Source organism: Falco naumanni, chromosome 5 (genome assembly GCF_017639655.2).
Source record: "Falco naumanni isolate bFalNau1 chromosome 5, bFalNau1.pat, whole genome shotgun sequence".
NCBI lineage: Eukaryota > Metazoa > Chordata > Aves > Falconiformes > Falconidae > Falco > Falco naumanni.
This window is the reverse complement of record NC_054058.1, coordinates 78,522,711-78,544,727: the sequence shown is the minus strand read 5'-3', so window position 1 is coordinate 78,544,727 and position 22,017 is coordinate 78,522,711. Positions and strand designations below refer to the sequence as shown.

General features: G+C 49.8%; 1 protein-coding gene across 11 annotated transcripts; it reads left to right on the top strand.

Moving 5' to 3' along the window:
* Nucleotides 1–201: 201 nt before the first annotated feature.
* Nucleotides 202–20,663, top strand: LOC121088910 (butyrophilin subfamily 1 member A1-like). Of its 11 annotated transcripts, XM_040595574.1 has the most exons (12): nt 223–406; nt 1,758–1,852; nt 2,338–2,519; nt 3,765–3,818; nt 3,984–4,025; nt 7,347–7,367; nt 15,076–15,096; nt 15,850–15,870; nt 17,836–17,856; nt 18,268–18,288; nt 19,343–19,369; nt 19,976–20,663. In XM_040595574.1, exons 3-12 carry the CDS (start codon nt 2,357–2,359, stop codon nt 20,500–20,502), a joined length of 918 nt encoding a protein of 305 aa, XP_040451508.1. In that variant the 5' UTR covers nt 223–406; nt 1,758–1,852; nt 2,338–2,356; the 3' UTR covers nt 20,503–20,663. The 11 variants fall into 11 exon arrangements, 4 of the variants coding, with proteins under 4 accessions (XP_040451508.1, XP_040451509.1, XP_040451510.1 ...); XM_040595575.1 differs by lacking the exons at nt 15,076–15,096; nt 15,850–15,870 and having other exon boundaries at nt 224–406; XM_040595576.1 differs by lacking the exons at nt 15,076–15,096; nt 15,850–15,870; nt 19,343–19,369 and having other exon boundaries at nt 224–406.
* The last annotated feature ends 1,354 nt before the right edge of the window (nt 20,664–22,017 follow it).

Genomic DNA, 22,017 nt, shown 5'->3' with positions numbered 1-22,017 from the left:
AGGCCCATGCAACACCCCGATTTGGTTTCTCTACCTCCCGTTCATGCTGTTGTCTCAATTCCAGGTCATTGTCAGAAAGCCACACTTGAAAATGAGCTGCAATGCTCAGGTGCAGAAGGGCTTGAAACATAATCCTCTTACTGTACCTTGGATCTAGGCGTGCCGGCAATTCAGGCCCTTGGGTTGTTCCTGCTACAGGGGTTGGTACCTACAGGCACGGGCTGGACTATTGCACTCAAGGGCAAACAGTTGCTCCTGGTGAACGTTCAGGTTTCAGCGCCTGTAAGCTTCCGTCAGGAAAGGAGAGAGGTTGACTCCCCTACCTCCGGGTAATACAAGCCAAAGGCTCCTCACTTCCATAATCCACGCTGAAATTCAAAGGGGTTCTTTGGGTCCTGCTCTTCAGGTAAGGAATTAAAGCCTGGCTGAAAGAGAATTGTGCATGATGAGGTTTTTGGAGGGGTTTGCCTGAATATTGAGCTGGTGGTTTGCTATTGACAGCCACCAGGGCATGATTCCAGCTTGGAATTAACTTCTTTCTTTGCTTCCTTAAGCGTGAAGAATGAAGTGTAAATCTGACGGATGATTTGGATTTGGAATCAGAGGCTATCCACCAGCAATTTTTTTAAAGAAAGAGGTCACTGAAATGCTAATGGTTATTTGCAAGGTTGCTCCACAGAGAGAGTTTGCTGAAAATGTTGTGATGCGTGGGGCTGGTTGGAGGACTGCAATGTGCTGGTTCTGAAACACATTCCCGCTTCGGAAAGCAAATGCATGTGCTCCCTTTGTGTCAGAAATACAGGCTTGCTCTGGGTTAGCCTGCTAGGTATATACCAATATGACGTCTATATACATCCCGTGACATAGATAATCTGAACTGATTAAGTCTAACTCGGGTATAAATTTATTCTGCAGATAACCAATAGGAAGGATACAGAGTTTTTACAGTCGTGTGTACAAGCAGTACACCTTTGCTAGTTTTTCCAGCTGGTGAATCATGCAAACCTGTGGCATTTGTTTTGTCTTTCCGTTTTTAAAAACAGGTTGTGGCCTGTGCCTGAGAGCTTGTAGCTTTACATGGGGAAGCGTGAACAGGAAAATAAAGAAAATCAAACCAACCAAGGCTCCGTAACTTTGCTGCAGCTTTTAACATGCTTTTTATTCTTCCTTCCTTCTTTCTACATGTTGGAAAAGCTGACAGCATTGGGGAGAGTAGTTAATCATTCCACAGAAAGATCAATAAATGACTGCAGACTGGGACAAGGGTCTTGGCATTCTGCAGCATCCATCTCTAGTTTCCCTTTCTACTCTTTGATGCTTCACCTTCTCCTTTGTTAGGGAAGCAAAGGTGCACAGAGTTAGCCCTCGCAGGGAAGGGAGCACCAGGTGTGTTCTGCAGACTTTGCACAGGAGCAGAGATGCCTCTGGGCTCTGAGGAAAGCTCTCCCCACATTGAGCTTAGTGATGCGGCAGTCTGGGTTGGTCTAACTTTTTCAGTATTCACATGAAAATCTCTAGGTGGAGAAAAATACTAACGTTTTACTCTAAAAACCCTCTTGAAACGTTGGGTGAGACTCTGTGCACCTAAATTTACACTTTTTTACCACAGGGGGAACCCTTGCAGAGCACTACTACCAAAACCTGGCCACAGACACCCAATACACCCAGAAAAAAAGTCTCTTATATTTACCTATCATCTTCTATCAGACTTTGTGAGGTCACCAGAAGGTGAAAGGCATTTCTTACTGTCTCCCCAGGACTGCAGAATTGCTCCTGCGGCAGTGGTCACTTGAGCCATCTTGTTCCTTCCTGTATTTTTAAAAATACCTAGCCAAGACAGTCCTACCAACAGGTAAGTGCACAAGACTTTTTTTAATGCCACGAAGGATGCATAATGAAAATGGCAAAAGAGTATTTGTAGCCAGGCCATATTGGTTGTAACTTTCTTGTGATTTTATACTTTATAACATTTTATTTTCACATGCCTTTTTGCAGTCAGTGACTATCACTGGCAATCCAAGAACATGTCTATCTGTTGCTAATAAAACTTCCCTGTTAAGTAGCTGGTCATCGCAGTTTCTCAAGGAACATGACCAAACCCTAGAGTGTGGCAGTGCTAGCCCATGACCACGGCTGGCCTGGCAGTGCAGACTGCTATCAGTGTATCCAGGCCCTTGGTGGTTTATTATACATATTAAACATGACTGGACTGATAGTGGTAAATCAGACATCACCTAGAAGTTAAACCTAGATGCACCCAACCGCTCACCTCAGTGAGAAGAGATGGAAGGCGGGCAGGGGGGTTATTTCCTGCTAAATCGCTCCATCTCCATTAAGGCAACAGGGTGTATCATATATGGTTTGGGAAGACCTATCTTCACTGGCCCTGACAAGCATTCTACCGGAGGCGGACAATAGTTTTGCAATAGAAAGCTCCATTGAGATACCCTGTGAACAACCACCACCTGTGTTTGTGACCGCTGAAAGGGAACACAGTCTACAGGTGCCTCAACAGTCAGGTATGCAGCAATTAAGACTCATGCACCTTGGCATCCTCTGAGCAAGCAAAGCTACTCTCTCCTCACTCGCATACTGCATCATCCTCCACTAAGTGAGAAGGTGGGGCCAAACGCTGTGGATTATTTCACTGAGTTTCCCACCACACGCCATAGTGACATCCACTGAGAGTGTTACGAAAACTCACAGCTGGCCCGTGCTGACCAAGGAGAGAGGCTAGGATGCAAAGGGTAGAATTTCAAGATCAAATATTCTATTCATGTGCAGGAGGTGTCTCAGCCAGACGGGGTAACCCATGTGTGGTGTTACACATGGTTCTTACACCTTTCAAGCGTTCAGTTACAACATACTTACTTAAGCAGGACTGTTCAGTATACAATGCAGACCACAGACCACATGTCTCTGAAGAAAGCTGAGGCAATCTCATACTATATAGACTAAACGGGTACAAGAGTTCGGGAACGGGGTTTTGCCTAAGAACAGTCTATTGCTCAGTGCTTTGAGGAAGTCACTGAACCCAACTGCCAGGAGTGTGGCTGCGATGAGAAGAGCATCTGCTGACCCCAGGAAAGCCAGGAGGACAGTGGGCCCATGAGATAAGTGCTCGCTAGCCTGTCTCCCAGCATGAATCTCTGTTTTTTGATGCTGCAGAGAAGTTTTTGTGAGAGCTCTTCAGGGTGCCAGCTGCTGAGAGTTGTACCGAGAAGGAAAGACTTTGGCATGAGGCTACTAGGGGGCGATTCTGCCTGAAAGGTGATGTTAAGGCCGAGCTGTCCTCTGGAATTTCTTCTCAGTGAAAGCTTTGGAGGACAACTTGTCGTAAGCGAATGTATTTTGATGGTATCACTCAGAACAATATTGCTCCCTTCAGAGACAGTGGCCTCTTGAATAGAGTGAGAGACTAGAGACCAACTGCAAAAGCAAAAGACAGTAAGAAACTTCCCAAGGAAAAAGACAAATACTTGCTAGTTTATGTCGAGTGTGGTTTTCAGCGTGTGTCTGTGGAAGACTCTTGGACACAAGGCAGTGAATATAAAATGCAACTATCAATGCTCATTTCAGCTTTCTTTGAGAACTTTTTTATTCCTCTTCACATTTCCTGAGGAATGATTTGGCTGAAAGTGTTCTTCTGCTAGCCACGTTCAAATGCTGCAGATCATGTGAATATACAGCCACTGTGTGTGTGCGTGTGCTATACCGCATGAAAGCCGATTCATTTTTTCTATTGCTTGTTCTCCATTTTTCAGAAAGCGGTGATTTCTTCTGGGTTCCCTGCCTCCTTGTCCTCCTTATTTTAGCAGGTAAGCTATTTCCCCCTGCCAGAGATCGCATGAGCCAGTCCCTCTTGGCAGTGAAGATTCATTTCCAGAGGCAGTGATGGGCTGCACTTTGGCTTTTCGTACTCTGTGTGTGGGTTACACAATAGTTGTGGTGGAGTTACTAATACTGGTGGTTTTTCCTTTCAGAATTGCCTTGCTGGAAGATTGCAATGTGTTGGTTTTCTAAGAGTAAGTGTTGAAGTTCAGGGCATAGAGACTTGGCCTGTTCATGGCGCGAGCTCATTAGTAGAATCTTGACAGTGCAATATTTATTGTGTTCATGAGGTTCCTTCTCTTCATACCTACCTGCATTTGAACAGAATGGTGTGATACTGTAATGACTGGGGGGCTCTCTAACTGACTGGGCTCCATTGAAGGAAGGGCTGTGAGTGTTTGTGGCTGGTGGCAAAAATCCCAGTCAGGGCCAGGTGATGAGTAGCTCCAAGGGAGCATGAACTGTCCCCCACGCTAGAGTTTTGTTCTTCATTCCCTAGAGTGGGCAGTATTTGAGGGGTCTGGCTTGCAAAGACCTTGTGGTTCTTGTCCTGACTTCATGTCTTCTCCTCCAGTGACAATGGTGACACATCAGGGACACGGCATAAAAAAGCTGAGTCTTTCTCACTTCCCCACTGCCATAAATCTTTCAGGCAGGTGGGGAGGGATGCTCCAGCAATGACAACTGCTCCCCAAGTGCCATGTTGAGAGAGCCTGCCAATGTGCAAGGCTTAACCTGGCAGCTAGTACTCCCTGACTTTGGCTTTACCAAGAAAGATCTTCCCCAATGGCCAGTGGTGGGGTGGACATTGACTCTTCCCTTTTGTGGTACGCCTGCCATTGGCTTTTTGGGAATTAGTATTTTTGGACTCTTTGCCTTTCAGCACAGTTCAAGTGGAAGATTAATAAAAGTGAATGTTTAGTGTGTTGTGGTGGTGCAAGGTCTTTCATAGAGCCTTGACACTGGCAGAGAAGTACTAATTATGGTCCTTGGCCATTCTCCTACTCCAGCACACATTTGCCATGACTGATGCGATGTACTCGTGCCTGGGGGTCCTATTATGAACTTCTTCCCATTGGAAAGGCTCTGTGGTCTTTGCTATTCAGTCAAGGGGAGAAGCGATGGACTAAAAGAGAGGTTCTATGCCCAGGGAAAGGGAAAACCATCCCCTGGGAAGCAGGAATCTGCCAGGCTGTGGAGGCTTTGTTGGAGGCAGGAGCATGATGGAAGGAGATGCTGAGGGAAGGCCATGGTGTGTGTGATGGGGCAGAGAGCCCATGTCCCTGAGGAACCCTGGCTACTTATAGGGATTTGGGTCTGTGCCGTTGTTGGTAAAAATGTTTCTGAGGGCCACATGATGAGGAGCTCCAAAGGAGCATGAACTGTCCTGCATGCCAGATTTGTTGTTCATCATTCCCTGGGGTGGACAGTCCCAGAGGGAAATGGCTTGTAAAGATCCTGTGGGTCCTGTTCTGACTTCATGTCTTCTTCTCCTGTGACCATGGTGACTTGCAGATGAACTGCGTGCAATGAATGGTGAGTGTTTCCACTTGTGCAAATGCTGTCCTTGCCTGAATTAGTGCCCTGGGGTGGGAGGGGAGGGATGCTCCAGCAATGCCAGCAGCTCCCCGAGTGCCACACTGAGAGACTTTGCCAATGTGCAAGGCTTAACCTGGCAGCTGGTGCTCCCTGGCTCTGGCTCTGCAGGGGCGGTGCCCATGGCCAGCTGTGAATTGTTTTGACTCTTCCTTTTTGTGGGGGATCTTGCAATCGCTTCTGCGGCATTGCAATTTCCAGAGCCTTTGCCTGTCAGCACAGTCTCAGAGGCAGCTCAGCAAGGATGCAAATTCAGGGTGTCGTGCGCTTTACCTGCCCATAGTGCAGCTCATTAGTGATGCCTTGAACAATGTCCAGACAGTGTTAATCCCATGGTCCTTGGCCATTCTCCTGGACCAGCACGCATTTGGCATGACTGATTAGATGTCCCTCTGACTGGGGGCCCTGTTACTGTGTCCATTGTGAAAGCTCTGTATTCTTTGCAGTTCAGTCAAGGGGAGAAGTGTTGGCCCAAGTCATAGGTTCCGTCCCCAGGGAAAGGGAAAACCATCCCCTGGGAAGCAGGAATCTGCCAGGCTGAATTCCCTGTGTGAGCCAGACAGAAGGGGCAGCGTGGTTGTGGTGGGGCTACCTCAGCTTCTGGCTTGCTTGGTGCTGGTCAGGGGAGATGCCATGTCCCTCAGCCACTACAAGGACGTTATGTGTCTTCTCTGATTTCATGTCTCTTCTCCTGTGACCACGGTGACTCAACAGAGGACCTCCATGCAAGGAACGGTGAGTGTTTCTGTTTCTTAAATGCCTTTGGCACAGTGATAGGGCCTTGAGGCAGATGAGGAGGGATGCTCCAGCAATGCCAACTGCTCGCCAAGTGCCACACTGACGGACCCTGCCAATGTGCAAGGCTCAACCTGGTAGCTGGTGCTCCCTGCATTTGGCTGTACCAAGGTCTTCCCCGAAGGCCAGTGCCTGGGTGGGTTTTGACTCTTTTTATTCTGTCGTGGGACACCCAATAGATACTGTGGCATCACTGTTTACAGATTCTTCTCCTTTCAACACTTTTCAGCGACAGATTAGTGAGGGTGAATGTAAGGGTGCAGTGCGCCTCCCCGCCCATGGTGCAAGCTCTTTCACGGACCATTGACAGTGGCAGGACAGCCCTAATCCCATGGTCCTTGGCCATTCTCCTGGACCAGCACGCATTTGGCATGAGTGATTGGATGTCCTTGTGCCTGGGGGACCTATTATGGACTTATGACCATTGTGAAGGCTCTGAGTTCTTTGCTATCCGGTCAAGGATAGAAGCAGTGGCCCAAGAGAGAGGACCCATCCCCAGGGCAAGGGAATACTGTTGTACTGGGAAGCAAGAGACTGATAGCTGAATTCCCTGTGTGAGCCAGAAAGAAGGGGCAGGGTGGTGGGGCTACTCCTACAGCAAGTTTCTGGCTTGCTGGGTGCTGGTTGAGGGGAGGTGCTGTGTCCCTCAGCACCTGACATGCCAAGGAGGGCATATGGCTGTGATGCTGGTGGAGGTGGCAGCCCTTGAGGGTGTCTGTGCCAGGCAGGGGCAGTGCTGTGAGCGGTGGGGAGTGGGTGGGAGGTCAGTGGGTGTCATCCTGTGCAGGTATTGGGTGCTGCTGTGTCCAGAAGCAAGGGAGCCCCTGTCCCCACGGCTGGCAGCAGCTCGTGCCTGGGAAGCCCTGATTGCTCTCCCTTCGTTCTGCCAAGCCCTCCCGTGCAGAGCAGCCTCAGCTGCAAGCAGGGGCAGCCCTGGGTGCTGAGAAGGGGGACTTCAGGCAATGCGCTGCCACCACGGCTCCGTGCCTGGGGGAGCTCTGGCTGCATGTGGGTTTGGAGGAGAAGGGATCTGCTTTGCTGAACATGTCCCAGGATTTACGGCCATCTTCACTGGAGGTTGGGCGCTAATCAGTGTGTCCTCTTTTCACCCTTTCTTCTTGCAGAGCAACTGAAGAAGGAGATTGGTGAGTGTCGCTGACTCCCTGGGGCCCATGTGTGTGAGCAGTTTGTGGGATGGGGTGCCAGGGTGGGAGAGTGGAGGACAAGTCAGCCCTCACCCCATGGGACAGCCAGGAGAGCCTGCGCCGTGGAGTGTGACCGGTGTCAGGAATGCTGAGAGACACCTGGCTTGGAGCCGTCTCTGCTGGCTTTCCCTCCCCTTCCTGTCACCAACTGTCCCTGGGGAAAGGGCCTCTAAAGGCACCCATGGCCCTTGCCACAAGGCAGATGGTGGGTTGCGGTGGCGGGTGGCTGGTGATGCCCAGGCTGCGGGAGGCTTTGTTGGAGGCAGGAGTGTTGCCTTCACAGGCGCGCGGTGACCTGGCTTAGGAACGGCACGGCGGCCAACCCCTGGCCGCGCGGTCCATCAGCTCACAGACACCAATGTGGTGAATGGCAAATGGCGTTTATTGCTGAGCGGCGCGACACTATATAGCCTAGGCTTACAGTGACACTTCCGTCTGCTTACATCATAAGCTAAAAGCTGTTGGCTACCTGGAGGGGGGCCCTATGTTTCCGTACAGCTCGACATCTTCCGGCCGCCAGCCCCTACCTAGCAACATTTCCCCTCTCCCTATGCTTAACTAAACAGGCTAAAATAGTAAAAATATTTCTAAAAAAGAGTACAAAGATAAGGCACACTGAGAATTGACACTTGGGAAGCGAATGGAGGTAATGGAGTGTAGCTTGGGATACGTGGGGAGAGCCAGGGAGAATTGGGGGAAATACCGATCAAGTACATTTTTAAAGCAGTTGTTGGTGTTCTACAAACATGATGTTGACCTTTTCTAGCCGGATCTTGACAAAGGATACGAGCCTGTTTAATATACAGGGTCCGAAGATCAGTGTCAGCAGGATTATTGCAATCGGACCTACAAAGGTGGATATCAGGGTGGTTAGCCATGGTGATTGGTTAAACCATGATTCAAGCCACCCTTGTTGGGCTTCCCTGTCTCTTTTTCTTTGAGCCAATCTCTCTCTCAATTTGGCCATCGAGTCTCTAACCACTCTGGTGTGGTCAGCATAGAAGCAACATTCCTCTTTCAAGGCGGCACAAAGGACTCCTTGTTGCATAAACAGGAGGTCTAATCCCCGTCTATTCTGCAAAACAACCTCTGAAAGCGAGGAGAGGGATCGCTCCAAAAAGGTCATGGATTTCTCGATTTTTTGTAGGTCTTCATCGATGGCGGCTTGCAGCTGAGACAGGCCTTGTTGCTGGGTCACTAGGCAGGTCACTCCCGTGGCCGTGCCAGCTGCTCCCAAACCAAGCAGCGTCGCTATTGTTGCAGCTGTCAGTACTTCTCTTTTTTGAAGTCTGCTATTGGCTTCTCCCCAATAGTGGTACATTTCTTCTTCTGGGTGGTATAGGATCCTAGGAACAATCAGAATTTGTACACAAAAGTCAGCTGAATCGTCAAAAAGTTTGAGTGACACACAGGGGGTTACTCCTGATTGATGGCAGATCCACATTCCGGGTGTGGATGGGATCTCCCATTTACGGGTCTTGTCAACCACAACGTTTTTTGCGCAGACAGCACTATCCCAGCTTGCTAGGGTAGTATACATACGCCCAGGCCCCTGACTTGGTTCAAGGTGACTCCGTTCCATGGTGTGTCCCACCTACACTGGGTTGGATTGCTGTCTGATGAATAGTCGAAGGAAGCATCGAGGGCAATGCCTTCGTAGAAGGGGGGATAGACGTCATAACATAACCAACAAGAATTCATGAGATCCGGGTTTGACTGATTTAGCGACCGAAAGGTGGCATCTAACACGCTAAAAAATGGCTTGTCGGGTAAATGGTGAGAGTTCATGTTTGGTTGGCTTGAGGGAACTATTTGCTTGGTTGGTAAGGGATTGGCTGGGGTGGGGGTGGCAGTCTGCAAGTTTTCTTTTCTTTGCTGGTTATCGCTTTTGATCACGACGTTGGGGCCAGTTGCTGTTCCGCTTTTTACTTCCTGTTTTTTAATAAAAAACAGTCCCCCCCTATCTGTGCCAGGTTGCCAGTATCTAATGCCCCAAGTTTTGCTGATGGTCCATCTCAGGTCATTTTCATTGGTTACATTTAAGAAAATATATTGGCAGTCACATTTCCCGCGGCATACTGTCCCTCCCAACCCGTTTGGTCTCCTAGGGGTGCAGCCTGTTGGCCCCCAACTGGTCTTAAGAAATGGGTCTGGTTTCGCTACCTTCCAGCAAGATGCGATGGTTTCACAGCCCCAGCGAGAACAGTAATACTGATAAGGGACGTTACAGTAAGATTTGCTGGGGTTAGAGCTGGGACACATATAATATATTATAGTGTTCGAACAGGGGGTTGAGAGGATTAGGTCACAGAGATATACTTGGAAACTAGGGGGTCCCGGGGTAACAATCTTTCGTAGTATCTTCTGGTCCTCCCATCTCACCAGTACCCATTCCCACGGCTGATGTTCATACAAGCCGCTAGACAGCGTTATGAACCCCAAAATTGAAATCACACAAAAACATCGCAGCCCCACCCTGCAGGGGCTGTTTCGCCGTTGTCTGGACTCTGCCAGTGCAGAGCTCTCAGATGCGGACAGGCCGCTTGCCAACTCGTCGTATTCTCTTGTCACCAGGGTATACGGGTTATGGGGGTGTCCAATGATCCAGTCCTGCAGACAAAAACTCACAGTTTTCATTAGTTTTATTCTGAAGGTGGTTTGATAGACTTAGGTGGACACCGTTTGATTCTGTTATCTTTTCTGACCGCAACATACCCTCGCCCTGTCAGAACTAATTTCCACCCTTGTTCCCATTCTCCTAGCTCCTTTCTGATCATGACCGACAGGCCTTCTTCTAGTGCTCAAGTGGCCCAGTGCTTCTGGGCAGGACTATTCACCTCGTCTCCCCTGGGGAACTTGTTTAAAGCTAATAGGGCTGCCGCTAATAAGCGTGCCTGGTCCCCTGAGGGAATGACGTCGGTAAAACCTTCTGTTTTTGCTAATACCTCTAATTTAGATTTCAGAGTTTGATTTGCCCGTTCGACTATGGCTTGTCCTGTACTATTATATGGGATGCCATGTATTAGAGTAATACCCCATTTCAGAGCGAATGCCTGGACTGATTTAGACACAAAATTCGGACCGTTGTCCGTTTTGATCTGATTAGGGATGCCAAGCCACGCCATGGCTGTTAGCCAATGTTGGATGGTTGCCTTAGCGTCGGTCTTAAGGTGTTGTGTCACTACGATCACCCCGCTATATGTGTCTACACGAGGTTTTAGCAACTGGCAGAGCATAAAATCCGTCTGCCATACCTCGGAGGCTTTAAGACCTCTGGGGTTGACTCCACTAGACCACAATGGTGCTTTTTGGCAGTAGGGACATGTAGCTACTATATGTTTCGCATCAGTGGCCGAGATCCCACATCTCCATGGTAACACTTTAGCTCCAATGTGAAGGGACTCATGTAATTGGCGAGCATCTCTCAGTGCCACAACCCTTTTGCAGCGGCATCTGCTTTGTCGTTGCCGATTTGGAAGAACCCTTTGATTGGGTTATGGCTGTTGACATGGATAACCAATATAGTGCCCTTTCGGGAAAAAAGTGCTTCTTCCAGCATCAGAGCTATTGTGGATGTTGACACGCCGGGCCCTGACATGGCTAAGCAAAGCTTGGCCACAAACATTGAATCAGTTACTATGTTGAGATGTTCTGTCGGGAACAGTCCGCATGCCAGCACTACAGCTGTTGCTTCCAGCTGTTGGACGGAGATCACACGATCGGTCATTTTGACACAGTGCCATTCTCCTCCTGATTGCCATACTGCTGCCACGGTTGAGGTCGCTGAGGATGCTTCTGTGAAGACTGTTGGTCCCTGTTGGGGCCAGTCCATGATTTTCCATGGGAGGTCGATGTCGACAATAGCTAGCATTTGAGTCCAGGGGGGCTTTGTGGCATACCGGACTTCCCCCCCCAAATCCTACGAGGGCTATAGCTAGAGAGTCTGACATTGCCACTGATTGTGTTGGGAGCTGTTTGCGAAAGGGCAGGTATATTCTGGCTGGCTCAATGCCCAGATGTCTTAGGGCGAGTTTTCTGCCTTTCGTGATGAGGTTACCGAGGCACTCGACTCCTGGAGAGAAAGCACGTGATGTTTTCCCCAGGACTATCCATTGTATTGGCTGAGCTTTTTTAGGAAAGCCTTGGGCCAGCACTCCTACTCCCCCCCCCCTTCCATGAAATGCACATACAGATCAAGTGGTATAGTCGGGTTCCACCTGGCGAGCGTGTTTGATGACACCTGTTGTTCGATAAAGTCGAGAGAGCTTATTGCTTCTGTCGTCAGAGTTTTTTTGTTCCCATGGGGTTTTCCCTTTCAAAAGATCGTACAGGGGGGCCATGATTTCAGGAGGGATCAGGACTACATTGCGGAGCCATTGCAAAGACCCCACTAACTGTTGCATGTCATGGAGTGTTTTAATGGTTCGACGGATTTTTATTTGGGGGGGGTGTTATATAAGAACTTGTGATTCCCATTCCCAAGAAACTGACACAGGGTCCTCTTTTAATTTTTGCACTCGCGATTTCAAACCTGTTTGTCTTGAGGGTTTCTGAAATTATTGTCACCAGGTGGTCTACCTGATTGCCTGATGGTGCGGCAATCAGAATATCATCTATATATTGAATGATAGTTGTAGTCGGGTCACCGCGCTGAACCGGTGCCAGTGCCCGATCCGCTGTGATTTGACAGATAGTGGGTGAATTGATCATTCCTTGGGGCAGCACTTTCCACTGGAAGTGCAAGTTGGGGCGTTGGCTGTTTGGAAACACTACAGAAAAAGCAAACCGCTCTTTGTCCGCCTCATGCAGAGGTATTGAGAAATAACAGTCTTTAATATCAAGGACAGCACATGGTTGTCCTTCCGGTATCATGGAGTTCATGGGCAACAATGTTTGAACAGGACCCATTGGTTGGATTTTTTTGTTTACTTCACGCAGGTCATGGAGGAGACGAAACCCCTCGCCTGCTCGTTTGGGTATTACAAAGACTGGGGTGTTCCATGGACTAGTGGAAGGCTCTATATGGCCTCGTTGTAGTTCGCGGTCAACTAACTCAAGAAGGGCATCCATTCGAGGCTTTGACAGGGGCCACTGCTCGACCCATACTGGGTCGGATGATTTCCATGTCAGTCTGATCGGTGGAAGTGGGTGTACGGCAGTGGCCCTTACTGTAAATTTGTCACTCTAGCTTTTAATAAGGCTAGGGCGTCCCTTCCCAACAGGGGTGGGACTCCTGACATGACGTATGGGAAGAAGGTAATGGTCTTTTCTGGTTCCTTTTCTGTGTGAAGCATGATTGCTACCAAGTGAGCACTCTTCTGAGCTAGGGTTAATCCCCCGACTCCGCCCACCACGGAGGCGTCTTCCAATTTCCAATGTGGGGGCCAGCTCGTTTCAGGAATGACTGTAACATCTGCTCCGGTATCAATCAAAAAGGGGATGCTGATGGTGATACCATTTAGGGAATTATAGAGGGAACAAATCCCCCACACCACTGGCGGGTTGTCACACCTTACTGCCAGGGCCACCCAGGGGTCTAGTCCCCACAGGGCGGTCCCTGCTGTCCCTGGGATGGAGGCCAGGTTTGTGGGGTTGTCGGCTGGGCCATAAAGTTGGTTCCTTCCCTCGGGGGCAACGGGTTCAGGAGTGACCCCCCCTGTCTGGGATTGGTGTAATGCGGCCGCCTGGCATCCCAAGTGGGAGAGGGCTGAGTGCGGCCCAGGGGCCCTCTCCCTTTCCCGTTTCCCTGCTTTTTAAGTTTATATCGAACGGGAGCAAATCATCTCCTCCAAAAACCCCATCTATGAGGGTGGAGACCATGGTAGAATTGAGTCCTTTGTCCGCGATTGCTTTAACAATCGCTTGTATATCCTTAGGGTTTAAGGGTGAATGAACCCTCTGTCCCCCGTCCGTCACTCGGACCGGGAATACTAGTGTGTCTGTTGGGGCCCAATTGGCACATGCAATTTGTATTTTTCTCCAATCAGTGAGAGGAATTTCTTTCCCCTTATGTCTTTCTTTTCCCGTGAGTGGTGATAATTTGGTCTTTGTATTTGCAAGCCAAGTCTCCCATGCGGAGTCTGAGTCGGAGTCAGAGTCCGACTGACTGCTCACTTCTGGGTGCTGGTGGTATGTGGTCGGGCTTCGGCCCCTCCCTTTTCTTGCGTCATTGGGCGGTTCTTTCCCTTTTTGCCCGCCCTGCCTTCCGCTTGGGGAGGCGCCTGCCTTATAAAGACGGTTTTGGGGCGGGTCATTCTGATTAGCTTTCTGCCCCTTGCTCGTGATCTTTTCCCTTTTTTGGTCATGCCAATCACTCTTTTCCTTCCCATTCTCCTCCCCTCCCCTCTGTGTGCGCTTGTTAACTCTAGCGCTCCCCCCCTGCTCCCTCCAGGGGCGGTCTCGCACCGCCCTTCTTGCTGCTCGGCGACATCTTGGGGCACATATGGTGGTGGTTCAGTCCGTGTAGTTTCGGCCTCGGCTTTCACCTCAGCACCCCTGGCCTCTGCAGCCAGCTTGCCCCAAAAGGAGTTCGCCGAGGAGTCTGGGGGCGAGTTGGAGATGGAAGAGTCTTTTGGACGCAGAGTGGGCGCGTCACCTTTCTGTCGGCTTTGAGGGTCGGCGGAACCCTCCTCAACCGGGGGGCGTGAGGTTTGCGTAGTCGCCCCAATTCCCACCTGCGGGGTGGTTAACAAACAATCCCTGGCAGCTTTCCAGGTCTCCTGCTCGTGTCTAGCTTTTTGGAGAGCCTGGACGACTTTCCCCCACGCTTTCAGATTTTCCCACTACCAGTAGACATAGTTTCATCACATAAAGCGCGGGAACATTTGTCCCACACATCTGGGTGGAGTATATCCACCGGCTGGTCAATGACCCCAAGCTCCAAAAGTCTCGCAACCGCGAGAGTAAAATCTTTGGGCTTACAATCAATACCCCACTGCTTATGTAGTTGTAATCCAACCTTCACAAGAGCTTCCATCCTCTTGGTTGGTCCGGGAGCGTCTTCCCCGCCAGGCTGGTCCTGCCGCTCCAGCCGCAGTTCACCTGACTCCAGGTGATTGTTCCCGGGTTTTGGCACCACTTGTTGCCTTCACAGGCGCGCAGTGACCTGGCTTAGGAACGGCACGGCGGCCAACCCCTGGCCACGGGGTCCATCAGCTCACAGACACCAATGTGGTGGATGGCAAATGGCGTTTATTGCTGAGCGGCGCGACACTATATAGCCTAGGCTTACAATGTCACTTCCGTCTGCTTACATCATAAACTAAAAGCTATTGGCTACCTGGAGGGGGGCCCTATGTTTCCATACAGCGCAACATCTTCTGGCCACCAGGCCCTACCTAACAACACAGGAGCATGAAGGAAGGAGATGCTGAGGGGAGGCCACGGTGTGTGCGATGGGGCAGAGAGCCCATGTCCCTGAGGAACCCTGGCTACTTATAGGGATTTGGGTCTGTGCTGTCGTTGGTAAAAATGCTTCTGAGGGCCACATGATGAGGAGTTCCAAAGGATCATGAACTGTCCTGCATGCCAGATTTGTTGTTCATCATTCCCTGGGGTGGACAGTCCTAGAGGGAAATGGCTTGTAAAGATCCTGTGGGTCCTGTTCTGACTTCATGTCTTCTTCTCCTGTGACCATGGTGACTTACAGATGAACTACATGCAATGAATGGTGAGTGTTTCCGCTTGTGCAAATGCTGTCCTTGCCTGAATTAGTGCCCTGGGGTGGGAGGGGAGGGATGCTCCAGCAATGCCAGCAGCTCCCCGAGTGCCACGCTGAGAGACTTTGCCAATGTGCAAGGCTCAACCTGGCAGCTGGTGCTCCCTGGCTCTGGCTCTGCAGGGGCGGTGCCCATGGCCAGCTGTGAATTGTTTTGACTCTTCCTTTTTGTGGGGGATCTTGCAATCGCTTCTGCGGCATTGCCATTTCCAGAGCCTTTGCCTGTCAGCACAGTCTCAGAGGCAGCTCAGCAAGGATGCAAATTCAGGGTGTCGTGCGCTTTACCTGCCCATAGTGCAGCTCATTAGTGATGCCTTGAACAATGTCCAGACTGTGTTAATCCCATGGTCCTTGGCCATTCTCCTGGACCAGCACGCATTTGGCATGACTGATTAGATGTCCTTCTGACTGGGGACCCTGTTACTGTGTCCATTGTGAAAGCTCTGTATTCTTTGCATTTCAGTCAAGGGGAGAAGTGTTGGCCCAAGTCATAGGTTCCGTCCCCAGGGAAAGGGAAAACCATCCCCTGGGAAGCAGGAATCTGCCAGGCTGAATTCCCTGTGTGAGCCAGACAGAAGGGGCAGCGTGGTTGTGGTGGGGCTACTCCAGCTTCTGGCTTGCTTGGTGCTGGTCAGGGGAGATGCCATGTCCCTCAGCCTCTGTTGATTTCATGTCTCTTCTCCTGTGACCACGGTGACTCAACAGAGGACCTCCATGCAAGGAACGGTGAGTGTTTCTGTTTCTTAAATGCCTTTGGTACAGTGATAGGGCCTTGAGGCAGATGAAGAGGGATGCTCCAGCAATGCCAACTACTCCCTGTGTGCCACATTGAGAGAGCACAAGGGTCAACCTGGCAGCTAGTACTCCCTGCATTTGGCTGTACCAAGATCTTCCCCAATGGCCAGTGGTGGGGTGGACATTGACTCTTCCCTTTTGTGGTACGCCTGCCATTGGCTTTTTGGGAATTAGTATTTTTGGACTCTTTGCCTTTCAGCACAGTTCAAGTGGAAGATTAATAAAAGTGAATGTTTAGTGTGTTGTGGTGGTGCAAGGTCTTTCATAGAGCCTTGACACTGGCAGAGAAGTACTAATTATGGTCCTTGGCCATTCTCCTACTCCAGCACACATTTGCCATGACTGATGCAATGTTCTTCTGCCTGGGGGTCCTTTTATGAACTTCTTCCCATTGGAAAGGCTCTGTGGTCTTTGCTATTCAGTCAAGGGGAGAAGCGATGGACTAAAAGAGAGGTTCTATGCCCAGGGAAAGGGAAAACCATCCCCTGGGAAGCAGGAATCTGCCAGGCTGAATTCCCTGTGTGAGCCAGACAGAAGGGGCAGCGTGGTTGTGGTGGGGCTACCTCAGCTTCTGGCTTGCTTGGTGCTGGTCAGGGGAGGTGCCATGTCCCTCAGCCACTACAAGGACGTTATGTGTCTTCTCTGATTTCATGTCTCTTCTCCTGTGACCACGGTGACTCAACAGAGGACCTCAATGCAAGGAACGGTGAGTGTTTCTGTTTCTTAAATGCCTTTGGCACAGTGATAGGGCCTTGAGGCAGATGAGGAGGGATGCTCCAGCAATGCCAACTGCTCGCCAAGTGCCACACTGACGGACCCTGCCAATGTGCAAGGCTCAACCTGGTAGCTGGTGCTCCCTGCATTTGGCTGTACCAAGGTCTTCCCCGAAGGCCAGTGCCTGGGTGGGTTTTGACTCTTTTTATTCTGTCGTGGGACACCCAATAGATACTGTGGCATCACTGTTTACAGATTCTTCTCCTTTCAACACTTTTCAGCGACAGATTAGTGAGGGTGAATGTAAGGGTGCAGTGCGCTTCCCCGCCCATGGTGCAAGCTCTTTCACGGACCATTGACAGTGGCAGGACAGCCCTAATCCCATGGTCCTTGGCCATTCTCCTGGACCAGCACGCATTTGGCATGAGTGATTGGATGTCCTTGTGCCTGGGGGTCCTATTATGGACTTATGACCATTGTGAAGGCTCTGAGTTCTTTGCTATCCGGTCAAGGATAGAAGCAGTGGCCCAAGAGAGAGGACCCATCCCCAGGGCAAGGGAATACTGTTGTCCTGGGAAGCAAGAAACTGATAGCTGAATTCCCTGTGTGAGCCAGAAAGAAGGGGCAGGGTGGTGGGGCTACTCCTACAGCAAGTTTCTGGCTTGCTGGGTGCTGGTTGAGGGGAGGTGCTGTGTCCCTCAGCACCTGACATGCCAAGGAGGGCATTTGGCTGTGATGCTGGTGGAGGTGGCAGCCCTTGAGGGTGTCTGTGCCAGGCAGGGGCAGTGCTGTGAGCGGTGGGGAGTGGGTGGGAGGTCAGTGGGTGTCATCCTGTGCAGGTATTGGGTGCTGCTGTGTCCAGAATCAAGGGAGCCCCTGTCCCCACGGCTGGCAGCAGCTCGTGCCTGGGAAGCCCTGATTGCTCTCCCTTCGTTCTGCCAAGCCCTCCCGTGCAGAGCAGCCTCAGCTGCAAGCAGGGGCAGCCCTGGGTGCTGAGAAGGGGGACTGCAGGCAATGCGCTGCCACCACGGCTTCGTGCCTGGGGGAGCCCTGGCTGGGGACATGTCCTGATGGATGACAAGTCAGCCTTCCTAAATGAGGTGTACACATGCTGTTTGCCATGTATCCCACGGAGTCATGGCGCTAATCAAGGTGTTTTCTCTTCCCTCTCTAATCTTGCAGGGAACCAGAAGAAGCGGATCGGTGAGTGCTGCTGAATCCCTGCGGGCCATGTGAGCAAGACAATCATGGGAGGTGATTCCAGGGTGGGATAGCGGAGGGGAAGTCACCCCTGACCGCCAATAGTGTGAGCCATCTACCATGCCAGAGGAGCTTTTCCTCCATTCGTGGATTGGACTATTCCAGAACGGACTGGCTTTTGGAGGCAGAATAATAAGTGCAGATGTGCAGGTTCAGTTTCCTTCCTTGCCTTTGCTGTAAGCTCAGTAATAGGGAGTTGACTTTGGTAGGCTTGTGCTGTTCCTGGGCTCCTTGGAATGTCTTCTCCCCCAGCGGGCATTCAGAAGGGCTGGTGGGATGTTCTTGTGACTGGGGTGCTCCAGTGTTCCTTTGATTCAAGGTGCTAAGCAAGGTGTTCTCCCTCTCTTCTTGCAGAGCAGCAGAAGAAGGAGATTGGTGAGTTCCGCTGCCTCCCTGGAGGCCTTGCGTGCCACCCAGTTGTGGCATTTAAGGGATTTTCACAGGGTGTTGTTTGTGGTGTTGTGGCTGGTGGAGCCTTTGGTGTTGGTCGGAGAGTGAGGGAAGGGTACGTTGAGGGAAGGCTGTGATGGGGCTGATGGGGCTGGAGAGCCTGGGCCACCAACCACACCTGGGGGCTGGACGGATGGTGCGTGATGATGGGGTAGGGAAGACATCCCTGCCAGAGTCAGAAGCATGTCAGATGCGACTTCAGGGAGCATCAATGCCTGCCTTGGAGCTAACCCCTTAAGCTCGCGTGTCAGGACTTCACGATCCTGCCCTGCTGGGTCCCCTTTTCACATCCATACAGAAATGCACAAGCTCGGCTGATTCGGCTCTTTCAATTATTTAATGTTTACTGGGTCCGATCTGACTTCTCAGCAGCTTGGTTTGTAGAGCAGACTCTCTGCCTGCCACATCTCCCCTGCCTTCCTTCCCTGCCCACCCTCTCAGGTACAAAGCTGCCACGGCTGCACGTACCCAGAAACTCTCCGGGAAGCGCAGTGCCTCCTCTCTTCAGAGGGTTACTGACAATTCCCCCAAGCTCTTCCTTTGTACCCAACCCCACCCGAGAAATCCACAAGAAGTGGCTGACATTTATTCCGCGACGTGTCACAAAGGGGACTGCTCCCTTTCTGTGTCTCTGGACATTCCGGGGTGCTGACCAGGGGTCTCACATGCTGTGGAATGTGCAGTGTGGCAGGTGGGGCATCCACCCAAAACACTGGCAAGGCGGCAGAGTGGGACCTGAGAGAGAAAGTAGTCCCCAGGCAGGAAACTCAGCCCAGCCTCAGATCCTTCTCCAGCCCCCACAGGTAATCACAGCGCTGGAGAGGGCAAGAGGGAATCTGAGCATCCGTTAACCTGCAGAGTTTAGTCTCAGCCTGGGATGTCTCATCTTGGAGTTGGAACACTTTTCCAGTCAATGTTTTGAATTTGCTTTCTCTCACCCTTGTTTTTTTTCCTTTTTGTCTCTCCTAATTGCTTTCAGAATTCAGAAAGGCTCGTGGCAATTCAGGTAAAACACTGCACTTACTCATGTCTGTACTCAATGGTGTGACATCTGTGACTACTGCAAAAGCAGTGCTGAGCATGGGCTGGACTGTGAGTCTACAAATGCCTTTTATTGCAGTGATGCACAGGTATTTCACTGGGCTGTGACATAGTTGAGAGTGAAAGTGTAATGCGTAAGCCTGAGAGCAGTCCTTCCCTGGGGGTAAGAGGTCTTTCCAGACCGTTACAGGCAGATTTTCAGAATGACGTTGTAGGCAGATTTTCAGAATGAATTGCAGTGCAGCACCCTTTCCTTCTCTTCTCTTCTCTTCTCTTCTCTTCTCTTCTCTCCTCTTCTTCTCTTCTCTTCTCTTCTCTTCTCTTCTCTTCTCTTCTCTTCTCTTCTCTTCTCTTCTCTTCTCTTCTCTTCTCTTCTCTTCTCTTCTCTTCTCTTCTCTTCTCTTCTCTTCTCTTCTCTTCTCTTCTCTTCTCTTCTCTTCTCTTCTCTTCTCTTCTCTTCTCTTCTCTTCTCTTCTCTTCTCTTCTCTTCTCTTCTCTTCTCTTCTCTTCTCTTCTCTTCTCTTCTCTTTAGAAAAGTGTTTAGAAAGCCCCAAATACCTGTTTTTTACAGATGACATCGTGGTTGATTGGGACACAGCCCATCCAAACTTGTCTATTGCTGGGGACAAGAAGAGTTTCACGTATCAATCACAGGTCCAGAAAGTGACTCTCCATGAGGGCCGTTTTGATTCCTCTGTCTGCGTGCTGGGCTCAGAAGGTTTCTCCTCCGGCAAGCATTACTGGGAGGTGGACGTGGGAAATTGCAGTGACTGGGACCTGGGAGTAGCCAGGAAATCCGCCCCAAGGAAAGGAAGAATAACTCTGTCACCTAAAGAAGGATTCTGGGCTCTGGGCTTAAGTGTTAAATTTTGCTGGGCAAGAACCGATCCATGGACACAGTTAGAGGTGCAGGCAAATCCCAGGAAAGTTGGGGTTTTCCTTAACTGTGAAAAGAAAACTCTGACTTTTTTCAATGTCACCAACATGTCTGTGATGTTCACGTTTCAAGACTGTGCATTCTCCGAAGCAGTTTATCCATTCTTTAAAAACTCACACAGAGAATCAACCATCAGGATTTGCTCAGTTAAAGAGGAATAATGTGTGTTTTAATGTAGTAATTTTGCTGTGACATGAAAGAGCATATTATTTTCTGGGACAAATTTAATGCTTAATTGCAACTTATGTATTACGCGTTCTTGACCACAATCTGTATTATGCATAGTGTAACACCTTTAGCTTAAAATATATTCCTTACCCCAGCCTTTTCTGCATGCGTTTTGTCCAATACTTGCGGCATGAATGTAGACACGAGCTATCACATGCCATGGTTTTAGGAATCGTATGTTTAACTCAAGAACAATTTCTGTAGTCTTTCCTTCTGAAAATCGTGTCAGCCCTTATGAAGCATTTCCGTCATCATCATTCTCTGAGGTTTAGTTCTGCCCTGCTGCACTGTGTAATTTGCATTTACATACAAAGCTCAACTTGACATCGTGAATTCAAATACACACACCTTGATAAATGCACAGCACCCCATAAAGGTAACCTCTCTTCATCACTCTTCTGGATGGAATTGTCAGAAATTTGGAGGAAAGGAAAAAAATTAATCCAGAGTAATTAAAAAGAGAGTAGGGTGTCTATACTTCACTTCTGGAGTGGAGAACGTGCCATCTGTGCTTGAAGAAGAGCCTGAGAGGCAACGTAAATCAACGTACTGGGTTTGATGCTGGACAACCTGTGTCAGTAAAGATGTCCCAAACTGAAATATTACCAATGGTACTAGTCATGCCTAAAAATCTCTACGCCAGGGAAGCAAGAGATTGCTCAGGAAAAAGACCCCGAATCACTACTCAATGGGTTTCTTCCTCCTCTTAATTAATTCTGCCATTTGTACTTCCAACCCAGCATATTTCCTTTTCTGTCCTTTTTTACAGGAACTCGGGATGAACCGCACATGGATGGATGAAGCAGCCTGTCGCTCATCGTGACCATAACACATTTTTGTTGTATTTGATCATTTGCAGCCTTAGGTTCGAAGGATATCACCCTTGAAATGTAGATCTGTGATGTCGTTTTACCAGCGAAAGACATTTTGTCTCCACCAATATCTAACATTGGACTATATATGATCCAGTACACAGGCCAACAGCGGGTATTGTTTAACCCACCATGGTCCCTCAAAAGAGTAGAATTATCAATGCTAACTAACATCTCTGCAGTCCATCTAGCTCGTGCACCATTCCTGAAGGGCTCTTAAAAGTGATGGATGGCACGGCTGCATAAACAAACCCTCTTCCCCCCAAAACAAGCAAAAAGAGATGGGACTGGTACCCTGGGGACAGCACTGGGAGTTCTAAATAGCACAGACTCAGAAGTCTTCATGAACAAATTAGTTACAGTAACCAGTGATTTGCATAAATTTATAACATCCTTTATGATCTTCCCTTTTTGCTTTAGGAATTAATCAACGGCTTTTGTCGGACCTGTTGCCTCAGTGGGAGGGAACTGATCAAAAAGACCACCAGTTGATGGTAGATGCACTTGGTGTAGTCCAAGGTAATGCTTCTTTCACTCTTTGTTGTACCCAAGCTCAAGTGTGGATACAACCAATGA

What these genes read in the sequence shown, in the direction of transcription:
- LOC121088910 (XM_040595574.1), top strand. Translation starts at nt 2,357, where the DNA reads ATGGTTTGGGAAGACCTATCTTCACTGGCCCTGACAAGCATTCTACCG. An exon ending in TGAACTACATGCAATGAATG is followed by an intron (nt 15,097 to 15,849) that starts GTGAGTGTTTCC and finishes GTGACTCAACAG; the next exon opens with AGGACCTCCATGCAAGGAAC. An exon ending in AAAGGCTCGTGGCAATTCAG is followed by an intron (nt 19,370 to 19,975) that starts GTAAAACACTGC and finishes TGTTTTTTACAG; the next exon opens with ATGACATCGTGGTTGATTGG.